Raw genomic sequence first — 20,051 nt, 5'->3', positions numbered from 1 at the left:
AGCATTTAAGCCAGCAAAGACCAGCATGAAATCCATGCTGGTCTATGCTGGTTTTTTCAGCAGGGATATAACTTTTCTCCGTCATGTTGTTTCCATAGCAACAACAACTTCCTGTCAACAGCGTAAACTCGCCTTCAAAATAAAAGCATCTAAATAAAACAGGAAGTTAACCTAAATTACATTTAAGACATACAACTGCAACAAAAGTAACATCACTGCTACTGTGGTCATATCGGGGACCCCTAACATTTACAATAGTTGAGATGTGAAGGGGGTTATGTTTTTTGTCTGTGTTCTGGGTTCCTGCTGTTTTTTGAACAGACACGTTCAGAGGATGAAGCTGTTAACGAGCTGCTACCATAAACTGGCTGTAGCCCACAAACTGAAATAGAATGATCAAGTTATAGTAAATAATAACAAACTCCAGTGTTATAATTCCATATTCATAAATAAAAGGACACAAGCTCTTACGTTGAGTCTGGAGTTTCAATACATTCTCAATCATCAGTAAAGTCTAAAACCATATTTTGGAGGGATATGTTACATATCAACTTTCTATTTTATGCATTTCAGTTCTTCAATAACATTCCTTAATTAACACTTCACTTTCCTGACACAGTCCACTAACATACATTCACTGTCGATTGTTATTTTGTAATATTCTTTGCGGAATTTGCCCGTGTAAAATGTCCTCTTGGGTTGCCGTACAGCCAATGCGTGACGTCATTAGGCGCTTTCACACCGGAGTACTTTTCCCCGTACTTTTCCCTTTTTGATCCAACAGTTCCTGGGATTTTGCGTTCACACCAAAAATGGGGCTTTTACACCAACGCGGTTCCAGGGCCGGTTCGGAGCTAGAGCCTGAAAAGCACAGTTATTTCCTGTTCACACCACAGCAGAGCACTCTAAGCTCCGGAATCCAGTTAGTTTCAAGCACCAAAAATTTTTCGGACTAGAAGCAAGAATCGTATACGTCACGCTTACGTCGTAGGGGGGCGAAATTAACCTGAGCTAACAGTTAGAGGCGAGTACGGCAAATAAAAGTTGTAACAAGCAGTAGCACTGAGCAAAGTGACTAGAACGCAACCACCCGCTTGTAAAAAAAAAAAACATTTTATAAAGTCAGGCATGTGGCAACACTAACCAGGCTTCGTATGATTCTGTTTATTTGTGCCTTACTTTGACCATCCGTTCGCTGTTATTGATCATTGTGGAGAGCAGGCAGACGTTTTGTTTTGTATTATAGCAGCTATCGGATGGAATCAATACATGGGCTGCACAGGTTGTCATGTCCGACTATCACAAATAGAGTCATAATGACAAATACGCCGGTAAAATGTGCCTGTAGAAAACGGCTTATGCCACAATAAGATAGCAACAACAAGTAGTCGAGATAGTCAGTTTAGCTTTGGTTGCTAGGCTAACATCACCCATTTTATACCAGAGAAACTTTCATAACAGCATCAATTCAGACTGACACACATTCACTTATGGGGAACTGGGGATATGTATCAGCTGCTTGTGTGACAGTCAGACAGTGAATACTTTACAGCTGCCATGTGAGCTAACCCTGAGCTAACGGGAGAATAAACTCCCGTGGAAGAGAAACCAGCACTGCAGCGGTCGGTAAATGCCGCTGAAACACATTAATAAACAATGAACCACGGCACTGGAGAAAAGTAAAAGGTTGGAGAAGTTGTTATTTAATTAAATCTGGCTTTGTATGATTAGAAGCAACACGATCATCGACCCGACGCAGTCCCCCATTGTTGTTTTAGTGAGCGCCGTAACAGCGTTGGGGAGAAAATCAGCGACGTAAACGGTGACATCTTGACGCAGCAGCGGCAGCACCAGTCGGGCTCTGGGCGGTGTGAACAAAACAGGGGCTGAAAATAAAAACCGGTTCCGAACCAGAAAAGCTCTAGCACGGAGCTAGAACGGGAATCGCGTTGGTGTGAAAGCCCTAAAAGATAACTTAGTTCATGAGGAGAAAAAAGTTCCAATTAGGGTGAGTGAAGCAGGCAGGACCCAAATGCAGATTACACAGAAAATATCTTTATTTCAAGGTTAACACAGTGACAAACAGAACACTACCCCGTGCACACAGTCACAGACAAACAAGGATCTCACCAAGACAGACAGAAAAAAACTGAACTAAAATACACACAGGACTAATCAAGGAAACAAGAGACAGGTGAGGAGGGAGGAGAAAACACAGGGGCACTAGGTGAACACAATCAGGACAACAGGTAGGAGGGAACAGGTAGGAATAAACACACAAGAGGTTTCTCAATACTCAAATTTCCACTCCTCGACTCCTCGGTCCTCCGGTAGTGACCCGGAAATAATTTCAGCGCGCCATTTTGAAGGACATCTCATTTCTCTAAATGCACATCGAGGACCGAGGATCGAGCGTCGAGGAGACTCTCTGGAGGAACTATAACCGAGGATACACTGATGCAGTGGCGGCCGGCCCATAGGGGCGCTAGGGGCGCCGCCCCCCTCTCTTCCCACATGTTTTATTGTCATTAAAAATAAAAATATATATTTCCAAAGAATATTTTTTATTTTTTTTTATTTTTAAAGAACAAGGTAAATATTATATAGTTGGTATCAGTAAAATGTATAATCTACAATAAAATCTCGTTTAAAATTGTTTTACGATGTCTAAAGTTACTGATAAGTCACATGTTTCCTGCCTGGCTGCAGCGTGTATCATTACCCTCTCTCGTCCGGGCGGTAGAAAGGAGCCCTCAGCCAGAGCAGCTGCAGCCAACAAGCTGACTGTTGCTATCTGTAAACTATGCCGCCGAAACATAATTTTAGCCAATCAGCGTCGTCAGATCTGATGCTCAAAGGGCGCCCTTTCAGCGCCCTGGCCTGTGTGTCTGTGAGTTGTTTAGACTCGTATCCAAGGTGACGCTACAGTAGGGGATGGCTGCGTCTGCAGGTGTAGACTCCGGTGCTAGTGGATCGCCGGAGCTATAGATTAACATTTGCATGCTTATTGTAGTTGTAAGGGCAATGCCTGTGGCACCATGGAGCATATGTGTGGGCTGGACGTGTATTTTACAGGAAAGGAGTGATCAGAGGGTCGAGTTGTCGATTCTTGTTCAGTTTTCATCTTCCTCACCCTCTCAGACTTTGAGTTGCGCGCGCTGCTAAAGAGACGCGCTACCATGGAAACCAAACAATGGTGTAGCTGTATTAAAGTATTTCGTCAGATATCGGAAAATCGGGAGGGTTAGCAAGTATGACTGACACACACACACACACACACACACACACACACACACATGGTTTTGTCATCATTTCCATAGCCCCACCAAAAATATTTTCCACCAGCCGCCACTGCACTGATGGTTCCTCCACGGCTCCTCTGCGGATGCATTTCCGGGAACGGTGGAGGCGTGACGCACGGCCAGACTTATCTCAGCCAATGACAGCTCTGCATGCATCCCCTGGATATTATTTTAGAAACTGCTTTCATCGCGTCGCGATGTTTCCAGAGAGAACAGCTGTGAGGTCCATGCAGAAAGCAGAGCAGTGTGTTTAATATATCACTCAGTATAACAGGCCTACTCTCTTTATTTGCTTTAGTTTAGTAGATATTTACAAACAAAGAGTCCATATTTTTCTAAGACCATTTAGTGCTTCACATAATAAAATACACAACGGCTGGAGCCTGATTATGCTTTAGGAGCTGTAGGTGTGTGTGGTACAGTTTGTAGGTGTGTGTGCGTGGTACAGTGTGTAGGTGTGTGTGCGTGGTACAGTGTGTAGGTGTGTGTGCGTTGTACAGCGCGTAGATGCGGTGGACAGACAGGTCTCAGTTGGTTTGGTGTCCTATGCTTACTTTTAATACTTGTAAATACAACTTTTGGCACGTAATTCAAATTCCCCATTTCAGCGACCAGAGAGAGGGGTGGGGGGGGGTATATCCAGTCTCTGATTGTGTTACGTTATTATGAGAGTGCTCTCATACTTGCTTGATTCTGAAATTGTATATATTTATATAAATGTGTGTGTGTGTGTGTGTGTGTGTGTGTGTGTGTGTAGCCTGTTATTGTCTCATTATACCGCACTGTCAATGAATCAAAGTAAATATATAAGTGATAAGTGGTCATGAACACATCTGTCCATCAGACAGAGTGCTGCTGTGCCTCCTGTTATCATTAAAGGACGTCTCTTTGAAATGACCGCTCAGAGGAGAGGAGTTCTCATTTCTCTAACCGCCTGCTGCTTCCCCTCCTCACTCCTCGGTTCCCCTCCTCAGTCCTCCGCTCGCATCTCCTGTGGGCGGGACTAAGTATCGAGGATAGGAGTCGAGGAGGGGACATTTAAGAATTGAGTAACCTCTACAGACACGAAACCAAAGACAGATCTAAACAAGTCAAAACACAACACAGACAGATCGTGACACTTATGGCAACACAAAAAAAACATGGGAGCGTTGGAGTGATGAGGAGGTGTCGGCGTTCTGGCGATTTACTCGGAAGGCTTCAGTAGAAGTAGGCCTGTCGCGATAATCAATAAATTGACTTATCGTACGATGAATAAAAATGGACTCGATAACCTTTCTGAGCTCGATAAATTGCCGTTTACATGCGTGTTTGTTTACATAAAGATGTGACCAGCAGCTACCTTGTGTAGACCCTCCCTCAGGCTTACTAGACCAAATACAAAAACACTTGGTAGATTTTTTTGGGAGGGTCTATACTGGGTGCCACAGGGGGTGCTATTTTTAGAGAGGAGGGGGGACAGGGCCTTATCCACCTGGCCAGCCGAACAGCCACTTTTAGGATACAATTTTTACTGAGGTATCTGACCGGCCCGGCTGATTTGGTGTGAAGAGATGTGAGCAGCTGCATTCTCCGACGCGTGAGTAACCTCGGGCTGGATGCTGCTCTGTTTTTAACTGATTCAAACATTTTAAAGTTAAATGGACTACCTCCTTTTTATCAGGGTGTTTTTCAATCTTGGGCCCTTTTTAATCATACAAGGTGTCCAAAGACTGACTCTATACTGGTTGTTGAAAGAGTCTCTGATTCATAAAGCCAGTTTAGACGTCAGCAGCAGCGAAACACCCGGCCTGACGGTGGCGCTGTGCCGATCCAAGACCTTGTGCCTTCAGCAGCTGATGGATGCAGTGGGGCCGGAGCTGAGCGATGCCCGGGCCTTGGGCTCTCTGGGTCTGCAGTCTGTACGGTTGGCCGAGAGGATCCTACAACTCTGGAGCCAGATCCTCTGCCTTGATGACAAAAGACTGTTAAGGAGCTACAGTCAGGGAAGAGCCAAGCCGGACCCAGCAGACCCTTTCCCGGAGATCTACCTGAGCCCAGGGCTCTGAGAGCTGACCGGCCCCCTGCTCAAGGTCGCAAACCAAGGAAAAATGACTATCCACAAAGCTGATAAAAAAACAATTTATATGAACATTGTAAAGACGACCAACAAAAATGTGCTGAAGGACAGGGCCTCCACTATGTGGAGCACCAGACTGGGTGCAGGAAGCGGACCAGGCCCACAGTGGAAGATTGTATACAAACCTCCCGTTAAAAAAAAAAACCTGATCTCACCAGAATGCGTCGCTCCACCACGACTCCTTAACACCTCATTGCGTGGTGGAGACACGAACATTGTTACATTTACGTTTCGGCACCACGCAATCAACCCCTAAAAGTGAATGAGGCTCCTTTGTCGTGGTGCACACACGCATTTCTACAACGTCCCGCAGTGAGCTTTTATTCTATAAAACGTTTTTAAAACGTCCACCACGTGTTATACGTGTCCAGCATTTCTTTGAGTTCCTCTGACCCTTCCTCTGAAAGTGGAGAGGACACTCTCCACCCGTCCCGTGATGGCGGACACATCCGCCACCACGGGGGGCTTTCTTCTCACAATCTGTGAGGACACCCTGGTTTTCCCCAGCTCCTGGGAGAACGACCTCCGTTCTTCTCTGTCCCCTCACTGTGGACTGGACCCTCAGTGTCCTCTCCACTTTCAGAGGAAGGGTCAGAGGAACTCAAAGAAATGCTGGACTCCAGAGAGCATTGAGTATCAGACCCCCCTCGAACCTTGTGTCTTCTTCAGATGAGTCCTGCAGCTCTCTGGCAGAAGAAGGCTGCTAGATTATTTCTGAAGTCTCTTCTGCACTGAAATACTTCTTCATTTTAGTTCCTTCTCTTTGCTCCAGGCCTTTCTCCTTCTCTGCTTAGGAGAAATAAACCCTTGGCCGAACTGCATGTTTATCTTTGGCAGCCAGGTGCATAAACACACTAACAGTTGTTTTTTGTTTTTGAGTAATCACGCGCCTCTTCAAAGACACATCAAACACATCCCTCAAAAGATGGCCTTTTTTACCCATGAAATGATCCGTGCATGCTTACAGATTTTTTCTCTCTCTCTCTCTCACACACAGATACAGACACACAGACACACCACTCTCGGGGGCCCCTGGTAGTCAGACGGCTCCATAATATAACTGGCAAAAATGTAAGAATTTCATGCATCGGCCTACAGTGGGAAAATTGTTTAATCTGTTGGAATAGATTAGAAATATCAAATATCACTACTTTTCTTCTAAATGAAATGCTGACATTACAAAATGCATGGTTTTATACTGCAATGGCATTGAGATCAAAACATGTGGTTTGATTGGAAGTCAATGAGGCATTTTTGAGAGAAGTGAAATAATTAAAATAATGAAACAGGCATTGAAAGAGTTAAAATCCTGACAATTATTGAATGTTTGGTAGTTTTGAGCACGCAGAAATATTGATGTATGATGATTTAATAGCAGTTTTTTTGGGCATGTACATTTTGTCCAGAGGGAAATGCATCACGAGAGTAAACGTCATTGGATTTAAAAAATGTGACTCAAAAGAAGACTTCGTGCAAAAATCCATGCCAAAAGCTGTAACACAGCTCAAATGATCACCAAATAAAGTTAAAAAAATCAGGAAAAATGTACAAAAATGCCCGAGGAGTGCACAAGGGCAGATCGCAGACCATATAACATTGTGTGTGATTGTAGCCCATGCTGCGTGTGATCCAATCAGCAGCAGGTGCAGCAGCAGGTGTGATAATGAAGGTGAGATAATGAAGGTGAGTTCAGAGTGAGATCAGACTACTTCGCTCTCCCGTCGCAGCACTCCAGCACGAGCTCCTGTCTCCCGCTGCCCGCATCATGTCGGTGATCGCGTGGCTTCTTTGGATTTTGTTTCGTGGTACTCTAGGAGGTCCGGTTCAGCACGCGACATGGTCGGAAGGTGCAGGCCTAAATCCGGTAGAGACACCACAGTATGAAGCCACGAAACCTTCGTTCTACCACCTGCCCATGTTCCAGCATGCACGGGGGCCACTTGTATCCCCGGAGCTATTTCGTCCGGTCCTTCAGAAGAGCCCGCTGCCCACCGGACTGAATTCTATACTGTTCCCGCAAGCGAGAACACAGCACAGCGTCTCGGGGACGGGGTCACGCGCTGTGCACGTCTGGTGCGGGTTCGATGATATCTCTGTGCGCGTCGACCGCCTCCACCTGCGCACGTGGAACGATCCATCGCTGTTTCGACTCGGCTCGTGCCCGGTCAGCAGGGTCAGCCCCCGCTTTCTGTACTTCCACCACAGACTGACCGACTGCGGCGGACAGCCTCAGGTGGGAACACCTGACAGCATCATTACTTCGTGAAACAATACAGCAATATTATTGAAACATTACCTCAACATTAGTGACACATTTACAGTGACATTATTGAAACATTATAATAAGATTAACAACATATTCTCAATGTTAGTGAAACATTATCATAACATTACCAATATTATAACATTGCTGCAACACCACAACAGTATCATAACATTGCAACAGTATAACATAATTAATTAAACATTACAGCAACATAACCTCAACATTTAATTACAGCAACAATACCATAACATTACAGCAACATCACCTTTTCATGAATGAAACATTACCATAACATCACAGCAACAACACGTTTTCAAGAAAGAAGCATTACTGTAACAGTATCATAACAGTATTGCAACATTACCACGGTACAAGTAATGGTACAATGTACATTTACAGTACTGTACTTAAATGCAGGTAGACTGTACTGTGTCTGAGTATTTTCTTTATAGCCACTTTATACTTCTACTCCACTGCAAATTAAAGGAAAATATTTTACTTTTTACTTCTACATTTATTTTACAGCTTTGGTTATTTTACAAATGTACTTCATTGCAAAAATATAATCTTGAACATTTTTTACATAAACAGCTTTTTGAGAGATTGCGAGAATATGTCGGCATTTATAAATATTGATTTATTGTTTGTTTTTTATTTGATTCCAAGCTTTTATTTTATATTGGGGTCCTTTTTTATATGATACTTTAACTGCCTTTTGTTTATTACACTATACTTTTACTTAAATAACATGTTTTAATCACGGCTTTAATTCAAAAAATTATTATTTTAAGTAAAAGATCTGAATACTTCTCGCACCACTGATTACTACAGCATTACCATAACAGTAAACAGTAAGTGTATCTATGCTGATACATTAGGTGTACACTTAGGCCTACACTGGTGTGACGACATAATGGCCACTTTAAGTCAAACTAAGTTGTAATAAAGATAAGGCTCCGTTAAAGTTGATTACTTAAATATGTGGATACATGAAATGGTATGATGGTAAAGTGATACATGTGAAAGTTCTGTCTCGTTCTAATGTAATTTGAGCAGCACAAGATGTCGTTTAATTTCCATCAGTGTGGACTGAGTGAAAGAAGAGCGTTTTGGCAGGTTGCAATAAATGTAAAGAAATAGCAGAACGGGGTTGGGGTTCAGCTGAAGAGTTGCAAGTTTGCACAAGAATATAGTATTGTGAAATGTCTTACCAGTTGCACAGTAAATACTGCCATACTGTCTATACCCTTATACAGACAATCTATTTAATGGTTTAAGTTTAATGAATTAATAAAAGATAATTTTCTCCTAGACTTCTTTACAATCTGACTAATTTATTGCAACCAGTGGAATTGCCCCTTGCTGTAAAATCTCACCGATGCAGACTGCCATAAAAAGAACTGTTGAAGAACAGCAAATCATATTATGCTGAACCATTAGCTTCTAAAATAAAGTAGATGCTTAATTTTTATAATTATAAAGTGGTCCTGCTGTTTAAACAATCAATCGTCGTACAACAGCGTTGGTTTTAACATGGTGAAGCTCATCTGCAAAATGTTCATAAGCTTGTTCAATCAACGATTGAGGCTGTTGCATTTTTAAATAACATTAGGCCTTAAGAATCCAGAATTAAATATGGTGTAGATGGATTAAAATAGCTTTAAATGTAGATGGAATTCATTCCTATTGAAAATGTCTTATTACTGTCTCCCAGGTTGTTGGCGGCCAATTGGTGTACAGCTATGTGCTGTGCTATACTCCACCTCAGCAAGGCTACGTCATCAGAGTCGTACCACTTAACTTCCCTATCTATTGCAATTACAACAGGTAACTTCAGGACCTTCCACAGCATTTAAAAAAGCATGTTTTATCCTGTCACCACTATGACCAAGAAAATCATCACGGCTCATGTGTCTTAGGAGATGAGGAGGTTCCTACACCTCTTTTATTGGACTTGCAAACAGAATAACATGTTTGATGCATAAAGCTCCTAATTTAAACATTAAGTGGTTGTTGAATGGAGCAGACTTAAACTGACTTGTTGGAAAATAATATCTGGAAAAGAACTGGAAGGACCAGGATCTGATCATCTACTCTTTGGTGTGTGCTTGGTACATGTGCCTGGTACCTATACAAAAGTCATTGCAATATAAATCATTTAGCACTACTAACTAAGTTTGTGAAGCAATCTGTGGTAGTGTCACTAGTTTTCTTCTGTATAGGCTTGATGAATATTTTATCTCTGTTACAGTTTGTGTCTGATGTGTGGAAAGGGCCAGCATCTTCATTTATGCTTAGTGAATGAAGTTAAGGTTGCTGAGCCACTGCATGAGAAACACCATTGTGTGCAGTGCATATTAGTCTTCTGGAAAAACAGTTAGATCTCTAGATGATTTCCCCCTTTGTGACAACTGTACGGGTGTCAATTTGGATATCACTCATCAGATTTTATTCGTATTGATGATTAAAGTTATGGATTATGAGGGATGTGGCAGTTGTGGCGACAGGTGGGTGCTGTCCCAGGTTGAGCTGTCTGTTCTGCTGTGTCCCTCGGGGGCCTCACCTTCACCACCAATCCCCATTATTATTATTATTATTATTATTATTATTATTATTATTATGTGCATATTTTACATAGACATTGGTGGAAAGTGTTGGTTTAACCTTCTTGCAGTATCTTGGCATGTAATGTGACTTTTTATCAGCCTCTGCCGTGATCTGGTGGAATATATCATCTTAAAATCCTCTTTGTCTGTCTCAGGTTCCATTACTCCTACCAAGTTGGCTTCAGACCTCAAGTTCAACACACAACCTTAATGAAGAGCATCAGGAGTAAACTCAGCTACAGCCTCACTGTCTGCAATGGTAAGACACCTACAGAATAAAAGGTGTTTGCTATTATTTGCACAATATGACATGTCTGCTGTAAATATCTGAATTCAACAGTTGACATCAAGTGCTCAAAGTCTAAACTGAACCCTGTCATTCTGATATTAATCGGCATATTGGTCTTGTCTGCATGTGTGTTTTAACAGCCCAGGGAGAGCCCGTCCCATCAGGCCATTGGTTCTTTTTAGGGGAGCCGGTTTATTTTGTTGCCCAGGCAGCAGCTCTGTTTGCTGGGGAGAGGCTTTATGTGGACTCCTGCTATGCCACAAGCTCCAGCGACCCACACAGTGTGCACAGAGCGGAGATCATTACTAACTATGGGTGAGTCTCTAGTAAGGACACAGGTAGTTTACAGTCATTGTTTGTCACTCTACATGTCCTGATTGATTTGTGCTTTCATTTTTGATGCAGCTGCATGCCAGACAGCAGGAGGGTGGGCAGCAGCTCCCGCTTCCTGCTGGGAGGGGGCAGTGTGCTGAAGTTCTCTGTGGATGCATTTCTCTTCAGAGAACTCTCACAGGTAAGACCAATTTAAGTGTTTTGCTGAGTATAGGATAGTATACTTTTTAAGGTTAACATTTATTTATTGAAATATGAAAATAGTTTTTCTACTCTCAAAAAAATGGGTACCGTTCATCCAGTGAATAACATGCACTTTTTCTGGTTAACTGTAATATGTAAAACATCCCCCCCATCTACACACTTAGTTGGTTGACCTTTACAGAATAATATAATTTTTTTTTTAATCAAGTCTACACCCAAAACATTTGGGGCCCTATAAAATGGTTATTGGAAACGACTACTATACCGTGAATTTAGTGTAAAATATTGTACATATTGTCAAAGCATGTGAAATGATGGGTGGAGCTGGTTGATGGAGCCTGCTTTAGAACCCACTTCTGCTGATACATTCTTTGTGTGCTGAATGATACAATCAGTTCCTGCTTTAGGAGCTTATTTTACAGCAATGAAGTATCTCTATGTGTAATGCACTGTCTCATGCTTCCTTCAGTCTGTCCACTTTTGTCTTTGGTCAGGGCACTTATCTTCACCTTCCCATATCTACTGTCTAATGAGCACCAAGAATAGTTTTGCGTCACCGAAATTTTTAATATCGCTATTTCCGTGTTGCCCACTTTCTAAGAGTGTGATCATGGGCCTACGGTGAGTAGGCACACACTCCAAGACCAAGTCTGTAGGATGTTGATGTGAACTTCCTTTACGTGGCTCCGAGAGATTACTCATACAGTACTGAATGTATCGGACCGATGTATCTCATAGCTTTAATTTGTATCGGTGTAATAATCTTTATTTTATAGTCTGAACCTTCTCAAATAATGTGCATAAAGGTCACAATGACTTGAGTTATTTTACAGATGAACAATAATTGTCATTTTACCAGTGGCGAACCGTCAGGGCCTTCAAGGTATTCAGAGAATACCCTGGAACACTCAGATAAAACAAACAAAAAATCGATTTAATTATATGAATAAATGAGAATCGTATCGGTGTTGTTGATCTGTAATATTACAGTGTTACGTTGATTTGTTTGTCCTTCTCGGACCATGCACTACGCATTTCAGTGGTTTTGTGTTGGAAAAGAAAGCAACCAATCAGATCTTGTTCTGGGTCTCTGGGTAGAATATCCTTCAACCAAGGTGTGCTATATCCTTGATAGAATGCCCTGGCCGTTGCACTGAATGAGAGTGTACGTTTGGACTGACAGTTTGATCAACCAATCATATATTGATTTGTAGCCAATGGGCATATTCTTTCAGAGTTTCCCTCGTTTCCAGGGTACTCTAGAAGGCCCGCTAGTTAACTGGCTCGAGACAGAGGATCTAGATTAGGGATGGGCAAATGTGGCCCCCCACCTCCTCTTTTTGCGGCCCTCAGAATAATGTATAAATAACGTAATTAATTAAAAAAAATCTTTTTTTTTAACTTGTAGTACTGATACCGTCCACTAGACTCCTAGTTACGTCGCGAGCTGCGTACATGATTTCAAATACCGCGAAATAATCTGTGACGCATTTATGTGTATTGTGTTTGTTTCCCGGGAAAACCCTCACAAGAAACACCGGCTGTTGTTATGCCTGCTGTGACGTTAAGTTGCCTCTTGTAATTATGCCTTTACAAGCTTAAAAGTTGTATTTATCATCTGAATTTGGCAAAATAAGTGTAATATTCTTAAAACCAAGACTTTGTTTATTTGAAATCAGATGAAAACAAACTGTCACGGACCCTGCCGTGTTATCTAGGATTACTACGCTTTTCATTCATAATTTCAGCGGGAGGGAGGGGGAGTGGTGCTGAGGAACAGCAGAGTGCGGCCGTGTTGACATTCCCCTTATTGTGGAATTAGGGGAAGGCAGAGACTGGCTACAAGTGTTTTAGGTTCAAGTTAGACAACTAATATCTGGGTTAGTGTTCATGACTTCATGTTTATGTCATCTTAATGGTTAATCTCAATACACACACATTTTCCGTGCTTTCCAATAGTTTAAAATCGTGTTATTCCACTGTTTAATAACCTATTCAATACAAACATGCCACTTGTAAAAATGAAATAACATTTCTGTGAACCGATATTTGTTTAGTGAGCTTATTAGAGGATGTTCCCATTTTATGGGGATGTTCCCTTTGATTGTAAAATGTCAATGAAGATGTCAGACTTAGTATATTCGTTAATAATTACATACAACTCATGGAATTTTTGTGTGTGTGTTCCAAGTGAATCTGTGGCCCCCTGGTGGCCAGTACATCAATTATGTGGCCCCACCACCATCAAAGTTGCCCATCCCTGATCTAGATGAATGCCACGAAGCAATTCATGCCGTTTTATTGCTTTTTAACGTTGAAATGACAAGTGCAACAGGCGAAGATTAAGTTTTTGCGGAATTGTTGCGAGTACCCTTTTCAAGACGACAATTCAGTGAAAAGACCGACATTATCATGCCGCGGGGGGTGTGTGTGTGTCTACAGAAGGTCCAGTTGTGAGAGACACGGTTCGCCACTGCATTTTACTATTACATTAGAGCAGGGGTTCCCAAACTTTTTCAGCATGAGACCCAAAACAGAAATGTTGTGGTCCTAAGGGACCCAAGCTCAAAAAATGTCATGATTTTCCATAATATCTACAGTTATAAACAAAGAATGCAACACACCATGAATTTAAAATGAAAATATTTATTTAATTATAAAAGTGCACCCTTTGAGCTTGCCCAGAAAAAAATAAGGATCAAAGCAGAAAGACGAAACATGGGACGTGCAGTCAAGTATATACAGTACAAATTTCAATTATACAATTATCAAAAGTGCAATATTAAGTTTGTCGCTAGCTCAAAAACTATGTACACACCATTTTAAACTATTTTAAATGAACAAAGAACAAACATGTTGTAAACAGAAAGGGACAAAACACTAACTGAAGTGCAGTCAAGTGTATTCAGTACATCACAGGTGAAACCAAATTTAAATTATCAGAAGTGCAACATTAAGTTTGTCACTAGATCAAAAACTATGTATACACATTTTTTAAACACTTTTTTAAATGAACAGAGCTGTTTTAACATACTCTGAGAGACAAAGAAACTCCAACACTTGGCAACTGATTAACTTTTTTTTTGTGGAGGCTGACTTGATAGGATGCCCTCAGTGCCCCTCTGTTCCCTTTGAATGCCTGAAAATAACAGAGAAGATATTATCATTAACATTGCTGGGTTATTGGGTGATTTTGAATACCAGCCGGCGTACGCTGTATACCCAATGTGGACCTGGCAACCGCATTTATAGCGCATTACATTACATGTTACTTGTTAGACGCTTTTATCCAAAGCGACTACATACTCAATACTGTGGGGAATCCCCACAGAGGGATTTTGACAGGGTTGTTGCACAAAAGACCCAAGCGCGCACAGAAGAAATCTGAGAGCAGACATTTCACGAGCGCACAGAAACAGCCTGAGTGCAAGGAGAAGGTTTTAAACTGGAACACAGGAAACCTGTAAGCGCAGCAATATATCTGAGTGCAAGCGTACAGTTTGAGCAGAAGCAGAGCAAATCTAAGCGCAAGCAGGCACTATTTGAGTGTGAGGACAGGGTTTGAGGGAAAGAAATACATATTCTGAACATGAAATCAATAAAGTATGCGCTCAAATTTAAAGACCACGCTCTTGAATAAAGATAGGGAATAACCCCCATATGTATTCCTATGTGCATCAAACTGCAGCAGTCACGTCCGTGCGGCTGATACTTTCTCTCGCTTTCCTTCTCATACTTCCTGTCACTTTCCCTCTAATCTTCCTGTGGTTATTGTTTCGAAAAACCGCTCTGTGCTGCTGCAGAATGTAGTGGACTCGCGGGAGCGTGCAGCTGGCGGTCCGCTCCGGGGCTCAGTCTGCATTTCATCCAACTTTGCATTAACGAACCAATTTCACAACAGACCCTGACAAACTCACAAAAACACAAAACAAATTATTAAAATGAGTGACTTACTTTTCCGCCGTCAAAACACTGCTTCTTGAAAGACTCTTCTTTGCAGATTAAAAAATCCTTCGATTTGTCCCGATGCAGAGGATGTTTTGTTTGGAGATGCAGGTCCAATTTATTCATTTTCAAGCTTTCGTTAATGAGCACCTCTCCACATAAAACACACTGAGGCCGCTCCTCTCCATTTCTAACAGCTTTTGTGAAGCCAACGTTTCAAAAACTCCTCTTTGTATCATCTTTTTGCCATCATGTACGATCGGGATTAATCAACAGACAATAAACAATAAACAGACAGCGCGAAAACTTTCGCGGGGGACGCGTCAGAGCTGATACAAATACAATCTTTTATTTTTAGTTTATTTGTATTTAGAACAATTAAATCATTCAATATACAATGCTATATTGCATAATTTCATTTTCAAAATAAAATACAAAAACTATAAAAAAATTGTATTTGCAACGCAGCCATCAGCTCTGACGCTGCGTGTGTGTAGCAATGCATTTAATTGGCGACCCATTTTGGGTCGCGACCCTGAGTTTGGGAAAGGCTGCATTAGAGCATCCTTCTACCAGAATCGCTAAGACTGAAGACTAAGATAGATATTGAAGAAGTGCTGGAAGGATCCTGCAAGCTGCGCAGTACATACCTTAATGACATGTTAACTAAACTAGTGGATCTATACAGTAAACCCAGCAGCGACTTTATAAACTGCTGTGTGTCTGATTGTAGGTGCTGTACCTCCACTGTTCAATGTCAGTCGGTCTCACCACTTCCTACTCCTCAAAGTCCTGCAGCTACGACCAGGCCGCTGGCAGGTAAGCAACGCTATTAACATAAACCACTTCAAGTGTAGCGCAGTTAAATCAGAGCAATCATGTAAATCAGTGTCAATATATTTGGTGTGAATTCAGTGGTAGATTGTGTGTGTTTGCATGTGCACTGATGTTTGTGTGTGCAGGTGGGAGGAGCTGACGGCCGCAGCCTCAGTGTGCTCCTGCTGTGACTCCATGTGCGGCAACATACGTAAGTTCTGGAAACAAATTTCTCCAAATCACATAACTGAAGATAAGTTAATACATCAGTGATTATGTGCAATGAAATAATAACACTCAGTATTTCGCATTGTAGATACGACTTGGTCATTGATCTATTATAAAGGTTTTATTGTCATATGCACAGTAGCTACAGTGTAGTTAAGGCAATGAAAGGCTTCACTTCCAGTCTACATAAATATATATAACACAAAATACATTAAAAAAAACTGTGTAAAAAGAAACATAATAGAAATAAAATAAAAAAAGTTGCAAGTGACCAGTGTGCAAGTAATACAGGAGAAGTAGACAGAATATACAATACTGCTTATTGTAGCAATACATTTATATTTCAAATGCAAACTGAATGATGCTTAAGGTTATGAAGGCACTTCACAGAGCTCATGAGTTTAGCAGTCTTATGGCCTGTGGGATGAAACTGTCCCTGAGTCTGGTGGTTTTAGTCCTGATGCTGCGGTACTGCCTGCCACACGGCAGCAGGCAGAGCAGTTTGTTGGTGGGGTGATGGGGGTTGTTGAATGACAGTATTGCTGTTTAATCTCTGGCTTTATATGTTCTCCTGCTTCTCTAAGCAGCTATCAAGAACACAGTCAGCAGTCCAGGCTTGCTCATCAGACAAAGAAGTGAAGTGAAACCAAGGGAGAAGGAGATGTCTTTTCAAGCAGAGGAGACAAGAGACTGGGAAGATCCAGAAGAGAAGCTGGAAGAGGAAAAAGATGAGAACTATAAGGAAGTCCAGACTTTTCCACAGGAAACGGAGGAGGAAGAAGCCAGTCCTAAGAAGACTAATGAGACAAAAGCATGGAGAACAAGTGATGTAGTCACTCAGCAGGGAAACGGAGAGGAGGAAGAGGAAGAGGAGGACGAGGACGTGGGAGAGACGGAGGTGGTGATGGATGAGACGGACAGCCAGCTGAAAGAGTTCTCTACAGAGGACATCATGTCTGACCAGAGTACACCGGAGGAATTCTCAAGTACCGAACATGCTTCTGTGAGTGGTTTGTCCAGTCACAACATCAGCACTGATGCTTCTGGTGCCAACGCTACAACTACAGCTTCCAGCTTTGCGATTGATTATGATGATACGACTAATCTTGGTTCTGCAGAAAATGTTTCCACAGCTGCATTTCCTACCAGTGAGCTTTGTGCTGATGGTGACCCAAAGAGCTGCAGCACCACCATTAATAGTGGGGCACAAGGCTTCACCCCTGATACTGTTATTGGAGCAACCAATAGATCTGGTTCTCTTTGGGACTCAGATATTAGAAACTTTGAGACAGTTGGGAAACACTCTGCGACCGGTGACTTGGGAATGGATGTCCCAGGTTTGTTTAATATCAGCAGGCTGGAGGCAAATCAGAGTGACTCGCTCCTCTGGTCAGAACCGTCTGACTGGATACAAGGCCAAGCAGAAGATGTTGATCGGAGTGAAAGAGCAGATGGAGATGGTGGTGATGATGATGATGATATGCTTCACAGTGTTCAGAGCAGAGAGTCAGACTCGGAGCAGCACGCTCATCCAGCTGGCTTCAGGGACACTACCTTTGTACACAGGTCTCTCGGTAAGCCTGATTTTGATTCTGGAGCTGAAGAAGACGAAGCTCTTCATCTGAGTCACTTGACTGGAGAAGAGCAAACAATGCATGAAGACAGCCTTAGTCACTCTGCTTTGGTGAGCATCTCCTCGACCCTGCAGGGCTCTGTAAGCAGCCTGCCAGCTGATTCGGACTGGGCTGATCTGGAGCAAGCACCGGGCTTGTACAGCTTGGGGTTTGTGGAGGAGTGGCCAGTAGAGGAGTTGGGACAGAAGCTGATGGATGACTTCTATCAAGATGAGATTATTTATCAGAAGAGTTCTAACACTGGTTTACATAAGAATGGACACAATATTTCACTAGAGTTTTAAACATGTCTGAGTCTGACCCGACAAAAACAGCACATGAAATCCTGTATTTGTTACATTGTTTCGTTCAATATTTATGAAAGTCTTAAGAACAGCTTTGCAGGAGGGAAAGGTAAAGTCAGAAGTCATAGTGGGTCATGTAGAATCCATCCAGCAACAGGAAATGAGGAATTTTACAACCCTTTCTTTCAAATGCTGTAACTTTCCTATGATTGTAGAACCTCAGTAATTTTGAAACCTTTCTGTAAATGTCAAGGACCATAAACAGCTGTTAGTGCTCACATGAAGAATATGAAACCAGGAGAGACTTTCAGACAAACCTTTCCAAGACTGGAGGAGAACCTTATGTTCAGCTGCCTGTAGCCATGATGTGGACATGTTTGTAATGAATAAACTCCTCTGACCAAGCTCTTACCTACCTTTTGACTTGTGACCATACATGTGAGAAATCTATCGTGTAAAAAAAAAAAACAAGGGGTTTAGATTGTTTAAAGTCATGTTTTACATTCTTTAGAAATTTCCGAAACAATAGGCGTTTTCACACCAAGTACTTTGCCGTACTTAGTTCATCAGAACTTAGTTCTGATGAACTAAGGTTGCATTCACCAGCCTTTTATAGTCCGGTTAAATCGAACCCTGGTGCGTTTGGCCGCTTGGTGCGGTTAGTTTGGGTCGGTGTGAACTAAACAACCGGACTCTGGTCCGCTTAAAAGAGGTGGTCTCGGACCGCTTGCTAGTGAACTCTGGAGCGGTTAATCGCTGGTGTGAACGCAGTCCGCACCAAAACATAGGAAGCGTAGTATTTACATGTCGCAAGAACGCGGGTGTCTTCAAAATCGTTAGCGAAAGAGTGAAGCAGAATTAAGTGTTGAACAGTGTCGTGTAAAGTAAAAACAACTATCAAACTATACATACAAGTCAGAGCCACCTGCCCCGTCTCTCATTCATGGGCGTCGCAGCCATTATATGAGGGTGGGACAAGTCCCCCCCCCCCCCCCCCCCCCCAGTTTTTCAAATTATTAGTTTAGTCCCCCCCACTTCTACTATTCGGAAAGTCCATGAATCGGCCTGTCCACTCACCGCACTTTGTAGAACGCTGTGTCAGTGCTTCATATCAAATCCATTCCACTTGCTTATTGGGAGAATGCCAAATCAATGAAACGCCGTACCATGTTTTCACTGCTACTTTGTACCAAGGCAGATTCTCACATAGCGCATGCATGTTCAAGGAGTGTTGTCATAGTTTGACAGCTCAGATCTGTTGTATGAAGCGATGCCGGTAGCGGAGGTAAGGCACACACACCAAATGTTCAGGAAATGGTTAATACAGCGAAAATCAAAGCTGACGATCTCTTGGTTTGATATGTTTTCTCCCACAGACAACATGGACATAAGAACATTTTTTTCAAAGAAGAGGAAAGTAAGTCATCAGCTGGTAGCAGTTAATCAGTTAACAGTGATGGCGGCGGCAAAAGCGTCTCACTTCTTGAGGAGTTTCGTCTTTGTCATGATAGAGAGATACAAATACTGAAAGTTTAGATGAGAAAAGGCATCGAAATGCCAGGTTACTAGTATTTATCATGTAAGCGGGGAACATGAATAACCCGATCTCTCTGTGCTCATGTAAACACCATATCCCCAATATGATCATAACCGGGATAGTACTCGTAAACGGCTTATTGATGTCCATGTAGAGATGCAGTCAGTGAGTTTTACTGGAGCCTCGGTTCGACAAGAGATTCTTTTCTGGGTTCTTTAACTTAGGTACTCTCTCTCAAAATGGTAATGTGCATTATTATTTTAATTATACTTCTTGTCATTCAGAAGCTTTTTGTGTGTTTGTTTTACTGAGTGCTTATAGGCCATTTCCATCCCAGTATTCAGTTAACTATTTATTTTCTGTGCACATTACATAGACTAGCTAATATTCTACCTACTGCTTGGGACTTTGAGTCTTCAAAATGTCCAATGTCACAGACTGGGAATTACTTTAGTCAGTTGTTTTTACATTCAGTATGACTTGTTATG

The 20,051-nt window shown here is 42.1% G+C and overlaps 1 protein-coding gene across 3 annotated transcripts; it reads left to right on the top strand.

The window, feature by feature from the left end:
• Positions 1-7,051: 7,051 nt before the first annotated feature.
• LOC307013885 (uncharacterized protein) lies at positions 7,052-18,431 on the top strand. Of its 3 annotated transcripts, none has more exons than XM_079641489.1 (8): positions 7,052-7,104; positions 9,402-9,514; positions 10,449-10,552; positions 10,723-10,897; positions 10,988-11,096; positions 15,798-15,883; positions 16,027-16,091; positions 16,693-18,431. In XM_079641489.1, the coding sequence occupies exons 1-8, from the start codon at positions 7,099-7,101 to the stop codon at positions 18,024-18,026; spliced, it is 1,992 nt and encodes a 663-aa protein (XP_079497615.1). In that variant the 5' UTR covers positions 7,052-7,098; the 3' UTR covers positions 18,027-18,431. The 3 variants fall into 3 exon arrangements, with proteins under 3 accessions (XP_079497615.1, XP_079497613.1, XP_079497614.1); XM_079641487.1 differs by lacking the exon at positions 7,052-7,104 and adding an exon at positions 7,111-7,654; XM_079641488.1 differs by lacking the exon at positions 7,052-7,104 and adding an exon at positions 7,112-7,654 and having other exon boundaries at positions 16,696-18,431.
• The last annotated feature ends 1,620 nt before the right edge of the window (positions 18,432-20,051 follow it).

Source organism: Notothenia rossii (genome assembly GCF_949606895.1).
Source record: "Notothenia rossii genome assembly, chromosome: 7".
In the NCBI taxonomy this organism is placed as follows: Eukaryota; Metazoa; Chordata; class Actinopteri; order Perciformes; family Nototheniidae; genus Notothenia; species Notothenia rossii.
This window is presented reverse-complemented; position numbering and strand designations above follow the sequence as displayed.

Coding starts and splice junctions, on each gene's coding strand:
- LOC307013885 (XM_079641487.1), top strand. CDS start 7,187: ATGTCGGTGATCGCGTGGCTTCTTTGGATTTTGTTTCGTGGTACTCTA. Junction 7,655..9,401: donor ACTGCGGCGGACAGCCTCAG/GTGGGAACACCT, acceptor ACTGTCTCCCAG/GTTGTTGGCGGCCAATTGGT. Junction 10,898..10,987: donor GAGATCATTACTAACTATGG/GTGAGTCTCTAG, acceptor TTTTTGATGCAG/CTGCATGCCAGACAGCAGGA.